This window comes from Scyliorhinus canicula, chromosome 7, assembly GCF_902713615.1.
Source record: "Scyliorhinus canicula chromosome 7, sScyCan1.1, whole genome shotgun sequence".
Taxonomy (NCBI): Eukaryota; Metazoa; Chordata; class Chondrichthyes; order Carcharhiniformes; family Scyliorhinidae; genus Scyliorhinus; species Scyliorhinus canicula.
The window spans coordinates 202,730,661-202,755,135 of record NC_052152.1 but is presented as its reverse complement, the minus strand read 5'-3'; the positions used below and the strand labels follow the sequence as shown (position 1 = coordinate 202,755,135).

General features: G+C 46.9%; 1 protein-coding gene across 1 annotated transcript in view; it reads right to left on the bottom strand.

Annotated features, from left to right (window-relative positions):
• The window catches only part of LOC119969721 (ubiquinol-cytochrome-c reductase complex assembly factor 1), a 95,107-nt gene that overhangs the window by 11,320 nt on the left and 59,312 nt on the right, over positions 1-24,475 (bottom strand). The window contains 1 exon segment of the mRNA XM_038803724.1: positions 2,981-3,058. Within this exon segment, the coding sequence (XP_038659652.1) occupies positions 2,981-3,058 (78 nt within the window).

Here is a 24,475-nt window from a genome sequence, read left to right as displayed (position 1 = left end):
TTCCATTTGCTTTCCCAATTACCTGCTGAACTTGCATGTTAGCTTTTTGAGATATATGCACGAAAACCGGGCTCGAAGAATACCCTAGTTTTCAAATACTGCCTCATGAATAACATTAATTTTTCTTTCTTTTCTAAATTAAATAAAATTAGAGTACCCAATTCTCTTTCACCGACCCCCCCCCCCCCCCCCCCCCACCCCCCAATAATTATGGGGCAATATAGCGTGGCCGATCCACCTACCCTGCATGCCTTTGGGTTGTGGGAGTGAGACCCACGCAGACACGGGGAGAATGTGCAAACTCCACACCTTCGGTGACCCGGGGCCGGGATCGAACCCGGGTCCTCAGTGCCGTGAGGCAGCAAAGCTATCCGCTGCGTCACCGTGCCCTGCGAATAGCATTTATTTAAAGCATGAGCTGTGACACAATCCCAAGTCTGAAGATTGTAGATTTAAGGGTATGTTGAGCACAGAGTTAGTCTTGATACTTCCAATGCAGCACTGAGGGAGGTGAAACGTTAAATTATAGCCCAATCTGCCTTCTCAAGAGTTCCAAGGGAGTTCTGGCCAACACCGATCCCTCAAACAACCCTTAAAACAGACTAACTGGCCATTATCTATTGGCTGTTACTGGAGGCTTGCCGTGTGTCCATTGACTACTGTATCATCGTCATTACACCGAAAAAATACTTCATTGACTGTTAAGCACCTCACGACACGATATCCTGAGACTATGAAGCCGTAGCTGTCTCACTCAGGCAGAGCCATCACTGAGCTAAGGCTGACATATAAATAATGAAAAAAAGAGGAATTGAAAAATATATTCCACATATAAAAATGGAGAAATTCACTCGATGTCCAGCAGATGGTATAAGCTCCATTGCACCATCCTAATCCTGAGAAAGATTACCATGTGCATAATATTTCCATTGATAGAACAAAATAACTGGCCCAAAGCCCAAACTGATACCATTTTGTGCAGTGAAGCCGTCCGACAGGGCAGTAGTTCAGAACGCCCCTCAAACACATTCAATGGCCACAAAAATAGGACCCACGGAATGGGATCAGGATCCACAACTTTTCTCTGCATTTCTTGGCTCAGTGAAGCAATAAAAAAAGTGCAAAGAAAGCAAGGAAATGTATAAGTGGTATTTCATGAGATTACTTCCAAATCAGACAAACCCATGCCAAATGATTTTGGTTTAGAATCACAATGTAGGTTTGTTCTGACTCGAGCTTTTTGATGGGGGTTGTATTATTTTAGTACTTTGCAGTGAAAGCACACATGAAGATTAGATGGCGAGGGGGAGGAGGTCATCAGGAGTGAATATCCATAGTCGCCAGGGCATAAACCGAACCAGGGGCCATCAGTACAAGATAGTTATTAATACATCCAACAGGCAGTTCAACAGAGACATCGTTACCCAGGGAGTGGTTATAATATAGAATTCTACACACTGAATAGTTCAGATGCATTAAGAAACAGATGAGGGAGGAAGTATTAGAGGGATGTGCTGATAGGACGAGATGAGGGAAGGTTGAAGGAGGTTTGCATAGAGCATAAAGACCTGCTGGTAAATTTTTATGCTGTGAATACTTTGTAGCCAGCCATATTATAACAGCCCATTGCTCTGTGCAATAAATCCTATAAAACATAAAAAGCAACTGTAGCATCTCAACCTCCAGAGTGGCGGGGGGGGGGGGGGGGGGGGGGGCGGTTCGGACGGGCAGATATGACAGGCCAAATGGCCTCTTCCTGTGCCAAAAGCTTTCTCGCATTTTTAAATAAACTAGATATGAAGTCTAAAAATTACAGCACAGGAACAGGCCCTTCGGCCCTCCCAGCCTGCGCCGATCCAGATCCTTTATCTAAACCTGTCGCCTATTTTCCAAGGATCTACTTCCCTCTGTTCCCCGCCCGTTCATATATCTGTCTAGATGCATCTTAAATGATGCTATCGTGCCCGCCTCTACCACCTCCGCTGGCAAAGCATTCCAGGCACCCACCACCCTCTGCGTAAAAAACTTTCCACGCACATCTCCCTTAAACTTTCCCCCTCTCACCTTGAAACCGTGACCCCTTGTAATTGACACCCCCACTTTTGGAAAAAGCTTGTTGCTATCCACGCTGTCCATACCTCTCAATTTTGTAGACCTCAATCAGGTCCCCCCTCAACCTCCGTCTTTCCAATGGAAACTATCCTAATCTACTCGACCTTTATTCATAGCTAGCACCCTCCATACCAGGCAACATCCTGGTGAACCTCCTCTGCACCCTCTCTAAAGCATCCACATCCTTCTGGTAATGTGGCGACCAGAACTGCACGCAGTATTCCAAATGTGGCCTAACCAAAGTCAAATACAACTGTAACATGACCTGCCGACTCTTGCACTCAATAGCCCGTCCGATGAAGGCAAGCATGCTGTATGCCTTCTTGACCACTATCGACCTGATACGCCACAGGCATTTCCAATCCACCACTTGCCTTGCCTCCCTCATAGGAGCTCTAACTTGCTGGTTAAAAAATATTTGTGCCGGCTATCTCACTTAAGTGGCTCCTCTTCAGTTGAGAGTTTGGACAGAACGTTACGTAGGAACAGGAGGTTTTTAAGCCTCTCAGGCCTGTTAGGCTATTCAATTGGATTTCTGATGATCTGCATCTCAACTCCATTTCCCCACTTTGGTTCCATAACACAATACCCCTCCCTGCCCATCAAAAATCTGCCAATCTCCATTGTGAAATTTTCAATTGGCTTCTTCTAACCTCAGCAGCATTTTGGAAGAGAGAATCTGGCATTCCCACTAACCTTTGTATAAGGAAGTGTTTCCTGGTATCAGCCCTCAAATTATCCTGCTCGAATGTTAAGGTGAGAAACATGCTGTTGCCACACATGCACGCAGAGAACTTACAAATCTTCATCTTAAAAAGGCTTTCCTCCTTTCCGGGGGGCGAGAACTTGAAGGAAATTCAACACTCACCTCATCATATCCAAAAATAGCTGCGTAGAAGTTTTCCGTCATAACTCTCATATTCTCCTTCAGCACAACAGATTCGATCTGAGGATGAATGTTTGGCAGGTCATTAATTACACTTCTTGGAAGATCAGGTTAGAAGTAAATAGACATCGGGATATTGCCAAATCCAGTGTCACTCAAGAGTAGACAACAGCAGCTTCTAAGCGTGTCCCTCATGGCAGACTGGTACCGAAGGTGAAGTCACACAGGATCAGAGGTGAGCGGGCAAGATGGATCAGTCACAGAAGCCAGAGGGAAGCAATGGAAGGCTGCCTTTCTTGAATGGAGGGCTGTGACTAGAGGTGTTCCACTGGGAATAGTGCTGGGACCATTGCTGTTTGTAGTATATATAAATGATTTGGAGGAAAATGTAACTGGTCTGATTAGTAATTTGTGGACGACACAAAGGTTGGTGGAACTGTGGATAGCGATGAGGACTGTCAGAGGATACAACAGCACATAGATCGGTTAGAGACTAGGGCGGAGAGATGGCAGATGCAGTTTATTACCGGACAAATGTGAGGTAACGCATTTTGGAAGGTCTAATACAGGTGGGAAATAAACAGTAAATGGCAGAATCCTTAAGAATTTGTCAGGCAGAGGGATTGGGTGTACAGGTCATTGAAAGTGGCAACACAGGTGGAGAAGGTAGTCAAGGCAGCAAACGGCGGCTCCTGTATATTATTATGATGCCCGCGGAAGGAGGGGATGCAGAAATAGTGGCTCCAATGGATGCAGAGAAAGCCTTTGACAGGGTGGAGTGGGAGTACCTGTGGGAAGTGTTAGGTAGGTTTGGATTCGGGGAGGGATTTGTTGGGTGGGTCAAGCTACTATAATCAGGCCCCCGCAGCGAGTGTGTCCACGAACCAGCTGAGGTGGGAGTATTTTAGGCTGTACCGAGGGGTGCCCCCCCCATCCCTGTTACTATTTGCCCTGGCATTTGAGCCGTTGGCCATAGCGCTGAGGACTTTGAGGAACTGGGGGCGGCGGGTCCGGGGGGCCGCGGGCACCGGGTTTCCCTCGATGCAGATGACCTGCTGTTGTATATTTTGGACCCGCTAGAGGGGATGGGGAGGTCATGCGGATCCTGGGGAACTTTGGGAGCTTCTCGGGGTACAAGTTGAACGTGGGGAAAAGTGAGCTGTTTCCAATCCACGCTAGGGGTCAGGAGGAGAGACTGGGGAAGCTCCCGCTCAAGTTGGTGGAGAGGAGCTTTCGTTATTTAGGTATACAGGTGGCTAGGAACTGGGATGCCCTACACAGGCTCAACTTATCTCGGCTTGGTGGAGAGAGACTTTAAAAGGTGGGACATGCTCCCGCTTTCCCTGGCGGAAGAGTGCAGACGGTTCTTCCCAGATTCCTGTTCGTTTTCCAGTGCCTCCCCATCTTCATCCCCTATTCCTTCTTCAAGCGGGTGAACAGGATTATCACGGGATTTGTGTGGGCAAACAAGACCCCACGGTTGGCATTGCCGAACTTCTGTAGCTACTATTGGGCGGCTAATGTGGCCATGATTAGGAAATGTGTAATGGAGGAGGGGTCGGCGTAATGCAAAGGTACCAGCCTAGGGGCACTAGTAACGGCACCGCTGCCGTTCTTGCTGGCACGATATACCACAAGCCCGGTGGTGACGGCGGCACCGAGGGTCTGGGGTCAGTGGAGGAGGCACAGGATGGAGGGGGGGGGGTGGGCTTCAGTTTGGACCCCGATACGGAACAACCATAGATTTGCTCCGGGCAAGATGGGGGGCCTGTTTATAGATGGAACTTTCCCTAGCTTGAAGGCACTGGAGGAGAGGTTCGGCCTGCCCCTGGGAAATGCTTTCAGATACCTCCAGGTCCGGGACTTTCTCAAAAAACAAGTGGAGACATTCCCGCGGCTACCCCATCGAAGGATACAGGACAGGGTAGTGTCTGGCATCTGGGTAGGAGAGGGGAAAGTGTCGGACATATACCAGGAGCTGCAGGAGGTGGAGGAATTGAAGGGCAAGTGGGAGGAGGAGCTGGGCGAGGAGCTGGAGGAGGGCTGATGCCCTGGGCAGGGTGAATTAGCCCGCATCATGTGCCAGGCTCAGTTTAATTCAGTTTAAGGTGGTGCACCGGGCTCACATGACGACGTCGAGAATGAGTAAGATCTTTGGGGTGGAGGACAGGTGCGCGAGATGTGCAGGGAGTCTGACGGACCATGTCCATATGTTTTGGGCATGCCCGGCACTTAAAGAATTCTGGCAGGGCTTTGCGAGGGCCATGTCCAGGATTTTGGACACGGGGTTGAAGCCGAATCCAACAATAGCGATCTTTGGGGTGTAGGAGGATCCGGGAGTGCAGGAAGCGAAAGAGACCGAGGTGTTGGCCTTTGCCTCCCTAGTAGCCCAGAGACGGATCTTGTTAATGTGGAGGGACTCGAAGCCCCCGAGCGTGGAGACCTGGGTTAGTGACATGGCTGGGTTCCTCAGCCTGGAGCCAATAAAGTTCGGCTTGAGAGGTCCTTGCCGGGGTTCTCCCAGCGGTGGCAACCTTTCCTTGACTTTCTAGGGGAGTGGTAAAATGTCAGCAGCAGCAGCAACTGGGGGGGGGGGGGGGGGGGGGGGGGTTGTCTACTTAATGTATATTTGAGTTTTGCATAATGATAACAGCCACCTAGTTTTGTTAAATATTTTTCGTTTATTTTTCTGTTATGTAAAAATTCCGGTTGAAGAAAGCTTTAACAAAAACAAATTTTAAAAAAGGCAAATGGCATTCTTTCCTTCATCGGACGGAGCAGAGAGTATAAAAATTGGCAAGTCATGCTGCAGCTGGACAGAGCCTTAGTTAGGCTGCACTTGAAATATCATGTTCCAAGGAATATAGTCGCCACACCACCAGAAGGCTGTGGAGGTTTTGGACAGGGTACAGAAGAGGTTTACCAAGATGTTGCCGGGTCTGGAGGCCCATGAGGAAAGGTTGGATAAACTTGGTTTGTTCTCACTGAAACATCGGAGGTTGAGGGGCGATAGAAGTCTACAAAATTATGAGGCATGGACAGAGTGGATAGTGAGAAGCTTTTTCCCCAAAGTGGGAAGAGTCAATTACTAGTGGACATAGATTTAAGGTGAGTGGGGTAAAATTTAGACATGTGCAAGGGGAATTTTCTTTTTTGTTTACAGAGGGTAGTGGGTGCCTGGAAATCACTGCCAGAGGAGGTGGTGGAAGCAGATACGATTGTGATGTTGAATGGGCCTCTTGACATATACATGAATAACATGCGAATAGAGGGATATGGGCCCCAGAAGTGTGAAAGGTTTTAGGTTAGATGGGCAGCATGTTTGGTGCAGGTTTGGAGTGCCGAAGGGCTTGTTCGTGTGCTTGTGCTGTTCTTTGAAATGCTCATCAATAACGAGTTGGCTTACACCAAGTACTGCTCGAGTGTAGGATAAATGCTGGCAAGGAGTGGAGGGTCTGAATCGCCCGTTTCTATCCTGCATATTCTGTATAATACATTTTCCTCTTAATTGCAGCATTCACCAGGCTCTCGTTTTTATCCGGCCCCCTTCTCCACAAGTATTAACAAAGGCACGCTGTATTTTACTGGGTGAAGTGGAGTGGTAACTCAGAGGGGTCAGATGCATAGGAATATTGAGTAAACCCAGCTTGCAGATATTTCAGACATGGGTAGATGTTCTTCCCTGAAAGGTGATATTCATAGATGAGGATTAACATCTTCACAGTGAACGACCAGAGCAACACTACAGCAAGGTGATGCTCCTAACCGAATCTCCTCGTGTACAGAAAAATAACGTCAATTCCCTTACATCAGTTCCAAATCTGGCCATCCCATTTCTCAACTTTAGCTACAGACCTTCCATCTTACATTTCTTTCACCTTTGAAGCATTGTACGGTTGGGACAATGCTCGGGGAAAGGGATAAACAATGCTGGTAGCTTTAGAATGTTGGCTGCTCATTTCTGCAATATGACCAGGTGATCTTCGCTACCTAATTCCTCTCTTTTAAATGTATCAACTCCCGCTAGGGAGTTTCCCAGGGCGGAAGAGTCAATTACGCGGTGAGTACAGGCACATCAGAGCTGGACCTGACCAATGTCTTACTCAATGTTAGTTTCCAACCCCAGGCATCACTGAGGCCTTTCTGTCCATTTTTATTAAGGGGCTTTGATCCCTACCCACTGGACAAAGAAGGGGGTTGATCCCTACCGGCTGGGCAAAGGGGCACCGATCCCTATCCACTGGGCAAAGGGAGTTTTTCCAACCACAGAACAAATGCAGTGCCCCCAGCTACTGCAAAACAGCAAGGAGATGGGATCCTGATTCCTGCCTTACAGTGAAATGGAAGGTTGGTAAAAAGAATGTAGATTTTCAAGTGCAACATTCAGAGGTTCCACTTTACTCATTTGGCAAATCCTTAATCTTGTTTGTGAGGAATATGATCCAGGTAGAGAAAGGCTACAGCCACTGGTAGCTGAAAAGGCACACACAAAAATCTGAAACCTGGGGAAACATGTGCTAGTCACCTTCAGGCAAATGCAGCAAAGCCAAAGAACACAGTGGGTTCCCTGATAAGTGAATATTTCTGCTACATTAATATTCACGGAAAACCCAAACCATTTGCTATCTAAACTGGTTCTATTCCTTCCTGTTAACTCAGTACTATCCTTGTGTAAATTTCTAGTGCAGTTAAACAAACAGCTCAGCAGTGGATTACACATCATACCACTGTTTCATGTCTGACTGTTTGTCCTAGAACATATCCCGCGTGGCTGTTGAAATATGTATATTTCTGGCATCCCGCCAATACATGACAAGTTAAAATTTTACATAAAAAGATGTTGGAAATTGTTCACAGCAAAATTTATAAACTTTTCATTGGACTTTAAAAATGTGTACCAGAGCTAGCCGTGGACGGATGGCAAACTTCGCGCTTCAGCGCTAATCGCACTGGTAATCTCTTTGCCCAGAAATGGTGGCTTTGCTCATTGGCTTACAGGAACAGCACAGGCAACTTGTGTTACTGTAAGTCCGCAGCAGCCCGCCTGAAATACACCAGAGTTTAAAAACTCCATGGGCCAGCGCCTTAAACGAGCACAAGCAGCTACCAATTAAAAGATATCCCAAACATCCAAGGAGCCTTAAAGACCCCCTGACCTTTCTGATGGCTGCCATGCACTCCAATGCTAATAGCAGTAGCTTTATTGGTGCAGTCTTCCCCCATGTAAGTGAAACAGACTCCCCCCCCCCCCCCCATGTCCCTTGGAGCAAGGGGCGAGTGGTGCAGAAGGCAGGCTGGAATACATTAAGAGTTGAAACCTAGTGTAGCTGGAGTGCCAATCCCCAACAAGGAGGGAAAACATTGCCTCATTAAATAAACTGACAAAATAAAAGAGCAGAAATAAAACGCAGAGCACCAGCTCTTAAAGAAAGCACAATTAAGTGCAAGAGAGAGAGAAAAAAATCCTTTTAACCCTGTGATAATTTGTTCAAACCGTTTATTGTTATGGAACATTCCACAGAAACATTGGGCAGGATCTTCAAATGCCCCTGTCGGTGAGGTCAGGTGCGCTTTAAAAATAACACTCCCGGAAGGCACGTCAGGTTGGGGGATGTGCGGAGGAGCCAGCAATCTGTTTGCCTACAATTAACTGTCTGTTAAACCCGCGGAAGAGCTCGTTAATGGGCTGGAGAAGACCAGAATCTTTTTTCAAAGCAGTGAACAGGAAGAGCAAATGGTCAGGTCCACATCGAGAGCCATTATGTAAAATAAAAACAGAAAGTGTAAAGGTTCAGTAGGTCTGTCAGCATCTGTGAAGGGAGAGGGAGAGTGGACGCTTCAATGGCAATACGACTCTTTTCTGGTAGATATTGGTCTCCTTCTAAAAGTTTCAAAGATCCTCATGAAATAGGTTTCAGATTCATTAGAATCGGATGTTGCCAGACCAGCTGAGATTTTCCAGCACTTTTTATTTCATGTCTCCAGTATCCTCGGCTTTTTGCTTTACGTTTAGTGCCATTACGTGATGCTGCTGCTGGATTAAAGTGCGAGGAATAAAAAAGGGTTATTTAAAGTGCTCAAGCAGTGGCACAAAGTTTCCACTGCTCGAGCAGAGAGTGTCAAGTACCTTATGATTCATCATTTAACCACTTGTATGCACCGTGAGGCTGCTGGCCCTCCACTCTCCTGCAGGCTCCAATCTGCAAGCCCTGTCATGGCTGTTGTCTTTGAGCATTGAGCTCCAGATCCAGATCCTGCCTCCAGGCCCTGGCCCCATCTCCAGGCCCGGCCTCCAGGCCTCCAGGCCCTGGCCCCGAGGCCTCCAGGCCCTGGCCTCCAGGCCCTATCTCCAGGCCCTGGCCCCTCCTCCAGGCCCTGTCCCTCTCTGCAGGCCCTGTCCCTCTCTCCAGGCCCTGTCCCTCTCTGCAGGCCCTCTCCAGGCAATGCCATGCCACTAACTAGATACCAGGACAATTAAAGGCTTTGTATATTGAAGTAGCGTCACACCGCCGCACCAGACAAGGGACGTGGGATCGGGACCGGAAAATAATCAGACCCCAGATTGAAAATTCAGTCCATTGTCTAAATTGTGACGTTGCATGTTCACCCCCGTGTGTGTGTGGGTTTCCTCCGGGTGCTCCGCTTTCCTCCCACAGTCAAAGATGTGCCGGTTAGGTGGATTGGCCACACTAAATTTCCCTTTAGTGCCCCAAGAGTTAGATAGGCTTATGGGATAGAGTGGGGAAATGGGCCTGGGTCAGGTGCTCTTTCAGAGGGTCGGTGCAGATGGACTGATGACCACCTTCTGCACCGTAGGGATTTGATTACCCAAAGGGAAACATCAATAACAGTTCACCATCCACAGAACTGTTACAATTCTGAGCTCTTTAGACTTTGTAGGAGAATGAGGTATAAAACGCACCTTTGTTCAGATGAGTTTTGTTGGAAAAGAAACACTGTAATCTTGCAAGTTTAACCCTTTTTTGGCAGAATTCTTGGAGAAGGAACTTGCATTCATATAGCACCTATCAGGATTTCATGAGGCACTCTAGAGCCAGTGAATTGTTTTGAACACGCAGTTAGTTATAATTACACACAGAATTATCCCTCAACAACACAGGCCAAGAGGGACTTCAGTTATGTGGCGATATTGGAGAAGTTGGCATTGTTTGTCTTAAAACAGTGAAAGTTAAGGGGAGATTTAATAGAGGTATTCAAAAACCATGAGAAGTTTTGAAAGAGTAAACGGGGTGACCGTTTTCCATTGGCAGGAGCATTGGCAACTATAAGATACAGATTTAAATCAATTGGCAAAAGATTCAGAGTGGATATGAGCAGGATTTTTAAAAGTAGCGAGTTATGATGATTTGCCTGAAAGGACGGTGATTTCAGATTCAACAGCAACTTTGTGGAAGGAATTCAATATATATTTGAATGGGAAAAATATGATGAGCTATGCGGGCAGAGCAGGGGAGTGAGACTAATTGGGGAGCACTTTCTAAAAGCCAACACAGGCATGATGGGATGAATGGCCTATCTGTGCAGTGCGATCCCATAAATAAGAGAAGTGACAATTAATCTGTTTTGGCGATAGACATTTGGGGGAGGGAATGTTGGTCAAGGCTTTGGAGAACATTGCACTCTTTCAGCGTGGTTTTTACACCCATCTGCACAGCAAATCCAACACCCCCTGCACCAGATACTCCAACCATGTACTTGCACTGAAACATCAGCCTATTTATGTGCTCAAGTTGAACTTGAATCTCCTGCCTTCCGATTCAGTGTGCGTGATGTTACCAATGAGCCATTCAACAAAATCAGAAAGCAATCTGATAGGGCTGAGCAGCGATGATAAGGACTCTGCAGGAGGTTGAGGGGTGCAAAAGACAGGGTATCTATAGATCAACAATCAATCTTCCAGGAGGCCAAATGGTAGATTGGGCCGACAGGTCCTTGTGGAAGTGATGCACTGTCTAGGAAGTTCTAAAGCTGCATAGTTAGAGGCTTGAGAATCACAAATCGGAGGCTAGCGGACCCAACAACTGAACGTATTAAAAAGATTTTAAGCCCCAGGAGTTTAAATAATCAAGACAAGTTTACAAGGGAGTGTTAGAAACAAAAGCCTCTATAAAAACAATCTAGATAATGACGCGCAGTTATTCTCAAGTCTTGATCAATCTATCAGTTAAAAAAATGTACATATGAAACTTGACTAGAACAGTTGAAAGCGCTGAGGCCAGGAGCTCTTTGTGTTGTTTATACAGCTGTGTCAATTTTTGATTCCCTAACTTTGCCGACAAGTTTGGCTGAAGCTTTCTTGATTAACTAAGAGACGGGCTTGAAAAAGAGGGGTGCCTCTCACTAACGGCTTTGCTAAGAGTTTAGTTCGCGCCTCAAATCTCAGAATTCGATGACCTAAATTCAAACAAACATTAGACATTAATAATGGTTGCCATGTGTCTACTCTTGCGCTGCCATCTGTATCGGGACGAGGGCTTATTATCAGAACATTTTTAAAAAAGCAATATGGAATTTTTCTTCTGACTTGCTTTTACTGAACTCCATGCTGAGCCATGACGAGAGTTCCTTGCGCATTTGCCATTCTGCTCTGCCACCCAGAAATGGACTCAGACAACAATCATTTGCATTTATATAGTGCCTTTAATGTAGCAAAAATCCCAAGGCAATTCACAGGAGAGTTAACAAATACTCGATGAACTGCATGAGGAGATATTCGGGCAGGTGACCAAACTCTTGGTCAAAGAGACCGGTTTTAAGAAGGAGCTTCAAGGAGGAGAGAGGGCTAAAGAGATGGAGAGGTTTAGGGAGGTAATTTCAATGTTTAATAATATAATAATAATATTCATTATTGTCACAGGTAGACTGCAATGAAGTTAATGTGAAAATCCCCTAGTCCCCACATTCGGGTGCCTGTTCAGGTACACAGAGGGAGAATTCAGAATGTCCAATTTACCCGACAAGCACGACTTTCGGGAGGAAACTGGAGCACCCGGAGGAAGCCCACGCAGACACGGGGAGAACATACAGACTCCGCATAGACAGTGACTCAGGTGGGAATAGAACCTGGGGTCCTGGTGCTGTGAAGTCAAAGTGCTAACCACTGTGCTAGCATGATGCTGCTCGACAAATGAAATAGTGCTGAGACTGAGAGCTCGGAGGTTTGATGAGGAAAAGACTTGCATTTATTGTGTGGAACCTTTCAAAACTAAAGGATGTTCCAAAATGCTTAACTAACAGAGTACTTTGTTTTTTTGAAGTGCAGTCATTGATGCAATATCAAAAATGTGGCAACTGATTTGTGTATAGTGAGCTCTCACAAACAATGTGATAATCTGCTTCAAGGATAAGTATTGGCCAGGACGACACAGAGGTTAGGAAAACCAACGGATTTATATTTGTATTGGTAAACATTAGAAATAAGGCATAGTTTTAAGCGGGTTTAATTTAATGTTTCTGTACCTGGAAGGGTAAAGCCTGTGGTGAATTCATACTACACAAAGGTTGCAAACTATATTTGGGGGTTGGTCAAGTACCAACTGTCTTTTCTATTGTGGTAGAGAGGGCTGCGGCGTAATGTAAAAATAGTGGTAAGGGCGTTGCTTGGCAACAGGAGGCCACCTTCCTTTGTTATTAATTTTAACTGGAAGCCAGAGCAGTCGGAGACAGGATCTCAGGGAGTGAACATCTCTCAACTATGCCAGAGGAAAGACTGGACAGAACGGGAGCTGCAAAGAGGCAGGCTTCCTAAAGTACAAGTCACAGTCCAGATAAACAGGGAATTGGGACAGAAAGTGTATTTTAAGGCGGCTGGAGTTAATCTGAACAGAAACCAAGGTATTGTTCAGAAGAATTCAAGGAAGAGGTAAACAATGTGTTCTGAGTTAGAGACACAATTGCAGCAACTTGATTTAAAATGGGACAGCAGATTTCAGGGGTAGATGAAACGTTTGGTGTCATTTAAATACCTTCTGGGAATCGTTAAAGCATTTTGAGCAGTTTTCACAGCAGTCAAGACAAAGAAATCCTGGACTGGATTCTCTGCTGGCAGAGTGGGAGCTCTGTTTGACAATGCCATCTGTAAAATCAGGACTGGGGTTCGGAATGCAAACCTCCAAGGGAAAGCATTATTTGAGATGAAGGGATTAAAGCTTGCTTTTGAGAGTGGAGTTTGGAAACCCTCACGTGACAATCATCTGAAAGGATACCGAGGAGAAACCCAGTAACTTGGGTTCAGAGCAGTGTGTGTACTTGGCCACAGTCATCTTGTATGCTCAAAAGGGACTTTTTGAATGAATGAGACCACTGTAGCTTAATGTGTACTTTGTAATCCATGTTAATCTTTAAATCTGTGTGTATTTATTAAACTAAGGGGGAGTAAAGGAGTATCGCATTATAATCCAATGTTATTATTTTTGTTAAAACTAATCAGTGGTTCTGTGACTCCATTCCTCCACGTTTTATAAAAACAGGTAAAGTTACAATCTATTGAGCCAGGATTCCATTCTAGGATCTTCCCATCCAATTATAACACCAACTACGATTGTAACTCAGGGGAGAATTCCCCTGCTCTTCTTCAGAATACATGGAAACCTTTTCCAGCTGCCCAGGAAGGCAGATGTGGTCATCATTGAAAGTATCATCTGAAAGACGGCACCTCCAACCGTCCAGCACCCCCTCAGTACTGCACTGGAGGGTGAGCTTCGATTTTCATGTTCAAGTCCTGGAGCAGAACTTGAACTCACAACTTTAGTTAAGAGTGCTAGTAACTGGGCTGACACTGGAGATAGGGAGGGTGAGGGCACAGGGGGATTCTGAAAAAGAGGATAAGAATTTTCAAACGGAGTTGTCACCAGACTGGGTGCCAATGTAGGTCAGTGAGCACTGGAGTGATGAGGACATGACATTTGCTGCAACGTGGGCAGAGTTTTGGATGTGCCCATGTTTGCAAAGGTCAGCCAGAAGATCATTGCTTTAAATCATCCATCACCCCCTCCATCACTGAGATGCATCTGACCAGTTATGTTTAACTTTACAGAGAATGGGCCAGACTGAGGACATAACCCACAGCAGGAGGAGCGCTTACTTGGAAATGCTTAGAAGCTGACTGGGTTGTCTTAATAACAAATGTTCCTCCAGGAGCTGACACAAGCAGCAGAAATGTGTGTTTTCAGGGGCCAATTAGCACAACGAGTGAAAACATTCCTTTCGCGTTTGAGACAATGACTCATAACCAGCCCAGACCAGGATTGAAAATACCCCTCTGGGAGCCACAGGAAATTGAAGTGAAAGGAGCTGGAAAGGCAATCCTCAATCCAGCTCCTGTTGGGCACCAGTCCACAAGCCTAACTTGCCCGCAATTTGGCACCAACTGGCGGATTCACTTAGTGAGGAGATAAGACATTCGCTGTGGGATCTGGAAATTTTCTGTATCTTCTTTTGGATAGGTGCATTGCTGAGGAGGAGTAGAGGGAACTTGCAATCTTAAGCTAACTTGTACTTGAGCAGCGCTGGGAAATACTAGCTCTGAAATGGAAAAGTATTCCACTCTGCAACACTAGGCTGAATGATACCAAAAATAAATCCTAACAGGTTCACTGCCATTCTGCAGTAAGGTCCATTGCCAAGTTGGCAGTATAAACATAAACTGCCACGTTAATGTGGTCATAAATACTCCCATTTTAAAACAAAGCCACACTGTTTTGTGTGCTACAGGCAAGCAACTCTGGAATATCTTGGTCTATATACAGTTAATGGCAGGGGTGTTATAACTGGTCTCTTATTTTCTGACCAACATCGTACCATGTTGAGCATATCCAGCCTTTGTAAATGTATATGATACACTTCCTGCTCAACACCCATGGATATGTTTGGTATATATTACCCAGATTTCATTTCTCCAATATTATTGGTGTGACTTGAAAGAGAGGAAGACGTGCATTTATATAGCATCTTTCACACTCGAAGTCCTTTACACCAAAGATCTACTTTGTGAGGAGCAGTCAGTGGTCGCAGCGTAGACAACACTGCACCCAATTTGCACACCACAAACTTCCATAACCTCAATGTGACAACGCGAGGTAATCTAGGAACGAAATATTGTCCAGGATGCAGGGGGGAATGCCCTGCTCTTTCTCAAAACAGTATCATGGAATCTTTTACAACCACTTGCCTTGGTTTAAGCCTCACCTGAAAGGCAGCACATCTTCAGCCGCTTCCCACTCCCTCAGATCGGCTCTGGAATGTCAGCCTTGGTTAGTGTGGAGTGGGAAGAACTCATAACCTTCTAATTCAGAGTCTTATCCATTGCTGGTGCAAGCAATTTTCATCCATCAGTCTTTGATTCTTAACCTATAAAGACTCCCAATTCATTACTTCACAAGAGAACCAATAGTCAGAGCAGTTTAGAGTAGGAACACAAAATCCTGCACAAGTCTTAAGCCAATTGTCAACGTTTTAGTAAAGGTGGAGCTATTTTCTCTCACTGCCCAAAATATTAGGATTCTAGCCTTCTCAACTGGTTTCTGAGAAAAGTATTCTAATATAATGCGAAGCATTTTGGCCTCATCACTGATGTTGCAGTGGGAGCAAGTTCAAGATGAATTAGGAGTATTACACACACCATGGGCGGTACGGTGGCGTAGCGGTGAGCACGGCGGCCTCTGTGCCAGGGACCCGAGTTCAGTGCCAGCCTTGGGCGACTGTGTGGAGTTTGCACTTTCTCCTCATGTCTGCGAGGGTTTCCGCTGGGTGCTCCGGTTTCCTCCCACAGTCCAAAGACTTGTCCACTTTGGCAGGAAGAATAAAAAAGCAGCATATTATCTAACTGGGGAATGATTGCAGAGGTCCCAGGTACAGATGGATCTGGGTGTTCTGGTTCATGAATCATGAAAAGTTAGCTTGCAGGTACAGCAAGTGATGAGAAAGGCAAATGGAATGTCATAATTTATTGCAAGGGGGATGGAAGGGGATACATAAATAGGGAAGTTTTGATCTCGTCGCACAGAGCTTTGATGAAACAACATCTGGAATAGTGCATTTTGATCTCCTTACTCAAGAAATAATATAATTGAATTAGCAGCTTGGGGAAGGTTTCTGGGATTAAGAGGTTATCGTATAAGGAAAGGTTGAGCAGGCTGGGCCTATATCCGTTGGGAGTTTAGAAGAATGAGGGGGTGATGATATTGAAGCATAAGATCCCGAGAGGACTTTATAGGGTGCACGCTGAAAAGATATTTTCCCCTTATGCGAGAGACTAGAATGAAGAAACAGTTTAAAACAACGAGGGTCTCCCATTTTAAGATGAAGACGAGAAGAATTTGTTTCTCTCAAAGTCGTTAGGCTCTGGGATATTTTTTCTCCAGAGGAGCTGTGGAAGCAGGATCACAAAATATTTTTCAGGAAAATAGAGTTGAGGCCCCATCAGATAAGCCATGATCTTACCCAATGGTCGAGCAGGATTGAAATCCTTAAAACCTACCTCGTTGACAAACTTTTGGTCATCCGACCAATGGCTTCTTATTTGGCCTGGTGTCATATTATGTTTTTAGAATCATAGAATTTACAGTGTAGGAGGCCATTCAGCCCATCGGGTCTGCACCGGGCCCTTGGAAAGAGCATCATACTTAAGCCCATGCCTCCACCCTATCCCCGTAACCCCAACTAACCTTTTGCACCACTAAGGGGCAATTTATCATGGCCGATCCAACAAAACCCGCACATCTTTGAACTGTGGGAGGAAACCAGAGCACCCGGAGGAAACCCACGCAGACATGGGGAGAAAGTGCAAACTCCCCTCAGCCAGTAACCAGAGGCCAGAACTGAACCTGGGTCCCTGGTGCTATGAGACAGCAGTGCTAACCCTTGTGCCACCGTGCCGTGCCACCGTGGTTCCTGTGAAGTGCCTTGGGATTATGTGTTAGATTAAAGGTGCTATATAAATATAAATTGATATTCTAGAGGTTCTGACCATCTTATCATGCTGGGAGCTGACCCATAAATACTATATGTATTGTATGATAAGAGCAAACAAAGGAGAAAATAATTCAATCCTGTGACCTGGACTAGATAAAAGAAATATCACGCCAGCAAGTCATCATCTCATTCATTTAGTTTAATATCTGTGCGATGGTAAGAATTAGGAGCAGACTACATGACCGCTCCAGTATTCTCTGCCATTCACTAAGATCATGCTGGATCTTTTATCTCAAATACACTTTGTTGCATGATGCACATATCCCTGGTCTCCAAAGGTCCATCAATCTCTATCTTAAATATAACCAACGACTGAGCATTCACACCTCTCTGGGGTACAGAATCCCAATGGTTCACAATCCTCAAAGTGATAAAATTTCTCATCTTGGTCCGAAATGTCTGACCCCTTATTCAGAAGCTATAATCCCTAGACATAGACATAGAACAGTATAGAATAGTACAGCACAGAACAGGCCCTTCGGCCCTCGATGTTGTGCCGAGCAATGATCACCCTACTCAAACACACGCATCCACCCTATACCCGTAACCCAACAACCCCCCCCCCCCCCCCCTTAACCTTACTTTTTAGGACACTACGGGCAATTTAGTATGGCCAATCCACCTAACCCGCACAATCTTTGGACTGTGGGATGGAAACCGGAGCACCCGGAGGAAACCCACGCACACACGGGGAGGACGTGCAGACTCCGCACAGACAGTGACCCAGCCGGGAACCGAACCTGGGACCCTGGAGCTGTGAAGCATTTATGCTAACCACCATGCTACCGTGCTGCCCCCTAGTTCCAGATTTCCTGGGAAGGGGAGACAGCCCCCTCAACACCTACCTCATCAAGCCCTCTCAGGCTCTCTTATGTTTCACTGAGACCATCTCTCACTCTGCAAAAGTCTAGGGAATAGAGGCCTAGAATATCTTTGAGGGACAGCCTTTTTATAGAAAATAACGAAACTTGCCCAGATGAGTGGTTTTCATTACTTGGCTTCAACAAAACAACTTCCAATTATCCTGAACCATCCGTGTTATAACATCTTTCTTGCTATGCCCTTCAACAGAAGCTCGTACTTTTACAGCCTTCCTGTTTCAAGAAGACTGTCTTTCTAAATCACTTGAAAAACTGGCTCTTGCAGCATAAGGGTGGCCAATTAAATAACTAAATCAACTGCTTTGTCCAATAAGGGGCAATTTAGTGCGGCCAATTCACCTATCATAGAATTTACAGTGAAGGAAGCCATTCGGCCCATCGAGTCTGCACCAGCCCTTACAATGGGCACCCTACTGAAGCCCACATATCTACCTTATCCCTGTAACCCAGTAACACCCACGTAACTTTTGTTTTGGACACGAAGGGCAATTTATCATGGCCAATCCACCTAACCCGCACATCTTTGGACTGTGGGAGGAAACTGGAGCACCCGGAGGAAACCCACGCACACACGGGGAGAACGTGCAGACTCCACACAGACAGTGGCCCAGCCGGGAACCTGGAGCTGTGAAGCAACTGTGCTAACCACTATGCTACCGTGCTGCCTACCGATCCGGCACATCTTTTTGGAGTTGTGAGGGTGATACCCACCCAGACACGGGGAAAAGGTGCAAACTCCACATGGACAGTAACCCAGGGCCGGGATCGAACCAGAGTCCTTTGTGCCGTGAGACAGCAGAGCTAACCACTGCGCCAGCGTGCTGCTCCAGGATGTCTTTTTTTTTTAAACTAAAATGTATGACAACACACGCTGCTTTAAAAATACCAACACCAAAGTACCCCTTATCCTAATTATATCCTTCATCAATCTCAGTTTTGAAAATTTTCAATTAACCCGTGGGGAGGAGGGAGTTTGAGATTTCCAACATCCTTTGTGTGAAGAATTGCTTCCTGTCATCACCCAGTTTTAATCTTCAGGTTACAGCCCCCCCCCGGGGCAGGCCGAAAGTGATGATCTCATAAACCCGAGGGAATCTGCTGAACATTCATGAGCCAAGGTTAAAAAAACCCAAATCCTATTAAAGCAGCCAGGCACACTTGCTCCTGGTCTCGGGCAATGAAGGCTAAAATCCAGGAGGTGTACTTCATTCTCAGAGTGAATGTCAGTTAACGACAAGGTCTGCAACTCCCTTTACAAGCATTTGCAAACAAGTGCTTAAAGTAGAATGCCATAATCAGTGTGTGCAAAGTTATATCTGATAACGGCACCGGCGAGTGAATTGTCTGTATTACAAAGTAATCACAGCAGAGAAACAGGTCGTTCAACACAACTGGTCCATACTGGTGTCTATGCTCGACAATCGCCTCCTCACTTTATCCCATACCTTTTTATTTCATTCTCCTTCATGTGTTTATCTCCCTTCCCCTTTAATGCATCAATGCTATTCACCTTAACTACTCCACATGATGATGAGGCCCTCATCTTAGCCACTCTCAGGCTTTTCTACTTAATTCCCAATTGGATTTATTGATTATTTTATATTTATACCCCTAATTCTGGGCCCACCCACAAGTGGAAAATTATTCTCAACCTTTTATAACTTAGATGACTCCTTGGCATCTCTGTTCAAGCTTTCTTCATGGACATAAGATCGCAGCTTTTTTGAATCATTCCAGTATATTTTTTCAACATTCTGGGTCTCTCTATCCTTTTTATAATATGGAGACCAGTTCACAGCACTCCAGGTGGGCTACCCAGGGTTCTTTACAGGTTTAACCTAACTTCTCTGCTTTCAATTTTCTCCCTCTTCATATATCAGTCCCGCCAGCTCAGGAATCTATGCACTCCCTCCAAAGCAAGAGCATCCTTCCCTCAGATAAGGAGACCAAAACCACACACAATATCCCAGGCAAGAAATCCCTGTTCCTGTACTCGAATCCTCTCCCTATGAAGGCCAACACATCATTTAACCCATAGGGGCTGTTTAGCACAGGGCTAAATCGCTGGCTTTGAAAGCATGCCTAGGCAGGCCAGCAGCACGGTTCGATTCCCGTAACAGCCTCCCCAAACAGGCGCCGGAATGTGGTGACTAGGGGCTTTTCACAGTAACTTCATTTGAAGCCTACTTGTGACAATAAGCGATTTTCATTTCATTTTCATTTGCTTTCTTTACCGCCTGCTGTACCTGCATGCTTACTTTCAGACACTGGTATTTTGTTTAGCACAGGGCTAAATCGCTGGCTTTCAAAGCAGACCAAGGCAGGCCAGCAGCACAGTTCAATTCCCGTACCAGCCTCCCCGAACATGCGCCGGAATGTGGTGACTAGAGGCTTTTCACAGTAACTTAATTTGAAGCCTACTTGTGACAATAAGCGATTTTCATTTTCATTTCATTCAAGGACACCCAGGTCTCATTTCTCAATCTATCGCCATTCAGATAATAATCTACTTTCCTGTTTTTGCTATCAAAGTGGATAGCTTCACATTTATCCATATTATACTGCATCTGCCATGCATTGTCCTACTCACTCAACTTGTCCAAATCACACTGAAGGATCTCTGTAGCCTCCTCACAGCTCACCCTCCCACCCAGCTTTGTGTCATCTGGAAATGTAGAGATATTGCATTTAGTACCCTCATCTAAATCATGAATATACATGGTGGCTAGCTGGGGTCCAGGCACTGATCCCTGCAGTATCCCACAGTCAGTGCCTGCCATTTGTAAATTCCTACTCTTGGTTTCCTGTCTGCCAACTAGTTTTCTATCCATCTCTATCCCAATCCCACGTGCTTATATTTTACACGTTAATCTCTTATATGGGATATTGTCGAAAGCCTTCTGAAAGTCCAAATAAACCACATCCACTGGCTTCCCCTCATCAACTCTACTAGTTACATCCTCAAACAAATTGCAGTAGAATTGTCAAGCATGATTTCCCTTTTATAAATCCATGCTGACTCAGTCCGATTCTGCCACTGTTTTCCAAGTGTTCCGCTAGTAAATCTTTTATAAACGGAGTCCAGAAATTTTCACACAAGCTAGAATTCCATTCCTCTGACATTCCCCGTACTTGGTTGGGTGGGGTGACAACCGAATGCTTTTACTGTGCAATTACCAGGTTATAAAGGTTATGTGCACTGTGATTGTCCACAATGGTATTCCAAATACTTAGCTCACGGATTGGAAACGCAGAAGCAAATCTCTGTTCAGAGGAGGAAAACACGTTATTGCACAATCAACTAAATTGTTATGCAGTTAGAAAAACAGCCGCAGGGTCATGAAGAATCTCAGAGTCAGATGTAAGCCTGAACACCACGTACTGGCATGGCTGCGCGAGGTTACTGACAAAACAGGCAGCAACGGTGTAAGAATCACTAAACACGGTTTAGTTTGGACTGGCCTATCTGGTTTGAGTTTTACAGGACCATGGGCGGGATTCTCCGACCACCCCCTCCCCCCACCGGGTCGGAGAATCGTCGGGGGGGGCGGCGTGAATCCCGCCCCCACCGTCTCCTTCGGCGGGGGGGGCGGGAATCGTGCCCACCTGTCGGCGGCCCCCCCGGCGATTCTCCGGCCGGCGATGGGCCGAAGTCCCGCCGCTGTCATGCCGGTCCGCTGGCGTGAATCAAACCACCTACATTCCCGACCGGGACCGGGCGGCGCGGGTGGGCTCCAGGGTCCTGGGGGTGGCGGCGGCACGGGGCGATCTGGCCCCGGGGTTGTGGGGGGTTGCCCCCACTGTGGCCTGGCCCGCGATCGGGGCCCACCGATCGGCCGGCCGGGCCTGTGCCCTCTTTTCCTTCCGCGTTCGCCATAGTCTTCACGATGGCGGAGACGGAAGTGACCCCCTCCCCAGCGCATGCGCGGGGATGACGTCAGCAGGCCGCTGACGCTCCGGCGCATGCGCGGACTTCCGCTGGCCGGCGAAGACCCTTCGGCCCCCGGCTGGCGTGGCGCCAAAGGCCGTTCCAGCCAGCCGGCGGGGCGCCAACCACTCCGGCGTGGGCCTAGCCCCTCAAGGTTAGGGCTTGGCCCCATAAGGTGCAGAGACTTCCGCATCTTTGGGGCGGCCCGACGCCGGAGTGGTTCACGCCACTCCATCCCGCCGGGACCCCCCGGGTACGGGAGAATCCCGCCGCATATTTCAGAACGCTCTGGTGTTAGTGAAGGATGCCTATTGTGCTGCCATTTTTGGAAACACTCACGTTAAAGAAAGCAGACTGGACGAGGCGACCTGGATTTCGAGTAATCATTGGGAATGGTTTCATAGAAAACTGGCTTCCAATTTATAACTGCTCTTTTCAGTCCAGTATGAACCAATGGCAATTGAGACTTTTAAGCTGAATTCAGTTTAAAAATTCTACTTTTGAAACAAATATCTAAATATTAAGCTGAGCGCGAAAAATGTGGATCGTGCCACCTGAAATGGTGGTGGAAGCGGATTTCCATAATCATTTGAAAGGGATTTGGACATGGTTGAGGAACCTAGCAGGGATACAAGGCAGATACAAAGTGGGACTAAGCCCAACGCTCTTTCAAAGAGACAGTATCGGGTGATAGGTTGAGTGACCTTCAGTCGAGTTGTAAGTTTCTACACTCAGTCAAAGCGAGCAGGAAGCTGTAGGGTTTTTTTTTAAAATAAACATTTTATTGAAGTATTTCTGGTATTGTAACAACAAAATAAACAATGTACATGAAACTATAAACATAGTGCAAAAGCCGTGTCCCTTCCTTACAGGTCCCACCTTTATTAACCCCCTACTCTAAGCTACCCCCCCTCACCATTCTGCTGACGATTAATTTTCCGTGAAGAAGTCGACGAACGGCTGCCACCTCCGGGCGAACCCTAACAGTGACCCTCTCAAGGGGAACTTAATTTTCTCCAAACAGAGAAAGCTAGCCATGTCCGATAGCCAGGTCTCCGACTTGGGGGCTTTGAGTCCCTCCAAGCTAATAGTATCCGTCTCCGTGCTACCAGGGAAGCAAAGGCCAGAATGTCTGCCTCTTTCTCCTCCTGGATTCCCGGGTCTGCTGACACCCTGAAAATCGCCACCCTCTGGACTCGGTGCCACCCTTGTTTTTAACACCATGGACATGACATCTGCAAACCCCTGCCAAATCCCCTAAGCTTCGGACATGCCCAGAACATGTGGACATGGTTCGCTGGTCCTCCCGCACAGTTAGCACATCTGCCTTCCACCCCAAAGAATCTGCACATCTGGGCCACTGTCATGTGAGCCCGATGAATGACCTTGAATTGTATCAGGCTGAGCCTGGCACATGTTGCGGACGCGTTGACTCTACTCAATGCATCCGCCCATAGACCATCCTCGATCTCACCTCCCAGCTCCTCCTCCCACTTGCGCTTCCGCGCCTCGGTCTGCGCCTCCTCAGACCCCATAAGTTCCTTGTAAATGTCAGAGATGCTTCCTTCTCCTACCCACCCTCTGGAAACTACCCTGTCCTGAATCCCCCTCAGCGGTAGGAGCAGGAAGGTTGACACTTGTTTACATAGGAATTCCCGCACCTGCAGGTACCTGAATTTGTTTCCCCTCGCCAACCCAAACTTCTCCTCCAGTGCCCTCATACTCGGAAAGCTCCCCTCTATAAACATATCCCCCATCTTCTCAATCCCTGCTCTCCGCCATATCCAGAACCCCCCATCCATACTCCCTGGGGCAAACCGGTGATTATGACAGATTGGGGACCAGCCGATGCTCCCTCTGCTCCCACATCTCCTCCACTGGCCCCAAACTCTCAGGGCCACCACCACCACGGGGCTGGTGGAGTACAGTGCCGGCGGGAACGGCAGAGGCGCAGTTACCAACGCCCCCAGACTGGTGCCCTTGCATGAAGCCGCCTCCATACGCTCCCATGCCGACCCCCCCCCACCACCCACTGCCTGATCATGACTATATTGGCCGCCCAGTAATAGTTACTAAATTTGTCAGAGCCAGTCTGCCCTCTCCCTGACTCTGCTCAAGCATTACCTTCCTTACTCGCAGGGTCTTGCCCGCCCAAAAGAAGCCAGTGATCACTTTGTTGACCCGTTTAAAAAGGACCGCGGAATAAAGATGGGGAGACATTGAAAAAATGAACAGGAATCTCGGGAGGACCGTCATCTTCACCGTCTGCACCTCCCAGCCAGTGACAACGGAAGCGCGTCCCATCTCCGAAAATCATCCTTCATTCAGTCGACTATCGGGCTAGATATACTTTATGCAGCCGGTCCCATTCCACACCACTTGAATGCCTAGGGACCTAAAGCTTCCCCCTACTAATCTAAACGCCAGCTCCCCCAAACGCTGCTCCTGTTCCTCTCGCCTGGACCGCAAACATCTCACTTTTCTCCATATTTAGCTTATACCCCCGAAAAACCGGCCAAATTCCCCTAGATTCCTCATGATTTCTTCCATCCCCTCTATTGGGACCGATACATACAGAAGCAGGTCGTCTGCATCTCTGTGCTCCACCACCGCCCACGCCCGGACCAGCCCCTTCAAACTCTCAGCGCAATTGCCACGGCTGTATAGCTAGCACGA